This window comes from Helicoverpa armigera, chromosome 3 (assembly GCF_030705265.1).
Source record: "Helicoverpa armigera isolate CAAS_96S chromosome 3, ASM3070526v1, whole genome shotgun sequence".
NCBI lineage: Eukaryota > Metazoa > Arthropoda > Insecta > Lepidoptera > Noctuidae > Helicoverpa > Helicoverpa armigera.
Genome location: NC_087122.1, coordinates 4,215,137 through 4,218,584, shown reverse-complemented (window position 1 = coordinate 4,218,584; position 3,448 = coordinate 4,215,137). Strand labels below are relative to the sequence as shown.

Below are 3,448 nucleotides of genomic sequence, written 5' to 3'. Positions count from 1 at the left end.
GTTCAGACCAACCAATCACCGGCGCTGTATGTGGTGTGACTTCTGTGGGACGCGCCCGGCCGAACGGAGAATAATCAAGCTGATATTGTTTTCATAACAGAAACATGGTCTTAACTGTGCACCAAAACAACAGAACTATTTATTTCATTAGTAGTGTTTAATAACATCGATTAAATTAATATCATTAGGTAGTTATTCCATAATACCTACACTGATAAAATTCAAAGTTCGCTTCCCCCGCATCGTATGATCGTGTCATATAAATACGAGAACGCTCCCCACCTCTAGCAAAACGTCAAACCTCTCCGTTGCGTGCGGGTGCTTGTCGGAGACCGTCAGTTTAATTCAGTTCGCGTTGTTTCGCAAGCCGCGTAAACGTCAATTTTATAGTGACATCACAAAAAATTGGGGCGTGTGTGTTCAGTGATATTTAAATATTGTTAAATAACACGAGAAAATGTCTTTCAACACCGACATATCGAGCAAATTGGAGAATAGCAGGTACGGAAAAGTGATGCTTTACGATATAACCACGGGCGATGGGCTCGGCTTGGATACTGCATGCCCCTTGCATGTGGCCCTGTGCGCTGTCTTCTATGCGTCCTTGATGCATTCTGGAATTTGGGTGACGCTAACGTTTTGAAACTATACGTGGCAGCATTATACATTATGCGGCTAAGGTTTTTGATATGACTGCGCTCTTGACCACCTTTCACATTGCTGACGAGTCATTTCTCAACAAATTCCGGAATTCATCATTGAGCCTGTAGTGTGGTGGTGTGGTATTTCCAACATTCATTTCAATCTGAATAGTTTCATGGCGAGGTTATCCTGTATTCTGGGCGTGCGCGGAGTGACTCAGAAAATTGAAGTGACTCCATTGATAATAAATTATCATTTTGATATCTGTTACCAACAAGGTTCTATCAAAATTGTTGAGTACATCTAATGAATATTTCATCTTCGAACTTGTAACCATATTGAATGTTTTATTCAAGGTTCAGGTCATGCCAAATTCTTGAGCCTCATGTTTTATTCAACATCCAGTACCTGTTATGTCACACTAGTACTTAACCATAAAGCCACGCTTTTTTTTCTAAGAATGGCAGGGCTTCTAGTTATGAGTGGCTTGATGGATTATTCAATAATAGTTGTTTATTAATATTGTTTACTGATTACCTAAGTATTATCCTGTCAACCTTGTCACTGATCAATTTGAAATAATACTTACATACTGAGCAAACTGGAATTCCAGCCTACACTCATAACCTCCATTTTGGAAATGCCAACAAGCCCAAACCAACCATTTTGTTTCCTCTGTAGTTATTATGAAATTAACTGTTTCCTGTTACTGGCACATTGCTATCCAAGGAATATCAATAGATATAAAAATCAAATACTTTTTGTATAATAAACAGTTTAGATGCTAAAGTATGCAAATCTAAATTGTAAAATTATTGAGTGGTCAGAAAAACCGGTTTGTCATTTTCTGAATATATGATAAGTTGATATAGGTATGTTATGGAAACAATTAATTGGTGATGTAATATGTAAACAGTTGTTTCCCATTCATGCTAGTTAATGAAATGAAGCCATTCAGTGACATTCTCCTGAAGCGCTGTTAAATAATCATTTGTGAATGGTGCTTCTCACTCGCTGTTATTGTTGCCGATTACTTTCACCAAACAGCATTGCAAATACTAAACGCAGTACAGTTTTTAGTCTTTATTTAATACTAACTGAAAATAATTTAAATTAAAAACTTAAAAGTATGTTGTACAAATGTTTTGGCAATAAATCATAGCTTGGCATGTCATTCAACACTAAAACTGTGCCATTAGGCTAAACTAACAAACCATACCAATTTAGATAAATGACAAGTAGGATAATCATAGTGTTATCATTATTTTATTAGTCACATGCTATAAATATAAAAAAGTCTAACTTTAGAAACAATGAGAAACATAATACTTCCCGTTGTATGCCCAATATGTTGTAATGACAAAATTACTTACATTTCCATGTCAATGACATTTAGTTTATGGTTTGAACAAGTTTCTTATGTTATTTTTGTCATTGTTACAGGAACACCCTGCGCAAAATTGCCCGCCATGATGACACAGAATTCTCGAAGCAGAGCATACTCAATGACATGGAGAAGTTCGTCAAAATGGTGAATGTGATGGACGAGACGGTGCTCGTGCCCAGCCGCCTGATGAACTTGCCGCAGGAGGGAGACGATGACCCATTCAACATGTTCGCCATGCTGAATGACCTAAAGACTGAGCTGCTCTGGTCCAGCGGAGACACAGAGGAGCATGTGGAGCGGGGCAGGAGGGTGTCCGACCTCAGTGACACGGAGAGCGATGCGTCCAGCGCGGCCGGAGACTCCGGGATCGAGGGCGAGGACGAGCGGGAGTCGGCGGCGCGGGCTGCGGCCGCGTGCCGGCGACACCTGCGTGGCCTGCGCCGCTCCCTCCGCTCGCTGACCGCCGCCGCGGCGCACCTCACGAGATCATACCAAGAAGAAGTCGGTGCACCGGTGTAGGACGAATGCCTACGTAATATTCCTGTGATTGAAGCCTGTCCCGGCACGTGCTGTACATATAGAGTAAGCGGGCCGAACTGTACATATAGGTTAATAGGGCCCGGCGTGTATGGGATTCTCAGTAAGTTAAAGGTTATTTAATAAATTAAATTTTTAATTATTTCTTAGTTTCTTTTTGACTGAACCTGTAAAGTGCCACACACAAGTACACTGACATCACACTACACACAATTACACTGATTGATTAAGCTGAGAAGCATTCTTCAGATGTAAATACAACAAGATATTCTATCATCTGTTCACTAACACACCCTGAAAGGGTTGAGTAAAGGGAGATTCGTACCTACGAGTAAAGAAATATCTAGTTTTAATATCACGTAATCTGAATGTAACTGCAACAGTAGTTTCAGCGTGAGGTCATGCAAGGTCGTCTATAACCAGTTAGCTGTTAGACTAAAATAACTAAAGGATGTCGTCCGAATGAATGGACCATTTCTGCTTTTCACTCTAGAATTACCAACTTTGCGCTACCTATTAAGTTTTATGAGGCATTTAACGATTAAATAACTACTTCTAAATCAATGTTGACTATGAAATATGCCATGTCGTGCAGACAGACGTAATTTAGGAATGCTAGCCATAAAATTTTGCGTGTACAAAATTATCGAATTCCTTTTAGGGTAAATGCGCCCTTGAACTGAATAAAACTGTTTGCTCTGCTAGAAATCGATTTTGAGTTGGCCCAATGTCTGCAGTGTCTCGACTTAGCACGGAGTGATGCGAAGCCGTGGGGATCAACCCACATACAGTCTAGTTCGATACACCGACTGCGTAACTATGTAGGTACGTCTATGAATGAGGACATAATCTAGACATTCCGTGTCTGTTATTCTAGAGATT

At 40.2% G+C, this 3,448-nt stretch overlaps 1 protein-coding gene across 1 annotated transcript; it reads left to right on the top strand.

Moving 5' to 3' along the window:
- Positions 1 to 267: 267 nt before the first annotated feature.
- Positions 268 to 2,708, top strand: LOC110383812 (mid1-interacting protein 1A). Its single transcript, XM_021344721.3, has 2 exons — positions 268 to 501; positions 2,086 to 2,708. The coding sequence occupies exons 1-2, from the start codon at positions 458 to 460 to the stop codon at positions 2,546 to 2,548; spliced, it is 507 nt and encodes a 168-aa protein (XP_021200396.1). The 5' UTR covers positions 268 to 457; the 3' UTR covers positions 2,549 to 2,708.
- Positions 2,709 to 3,448: the final 740 nt, after the last annotated feature.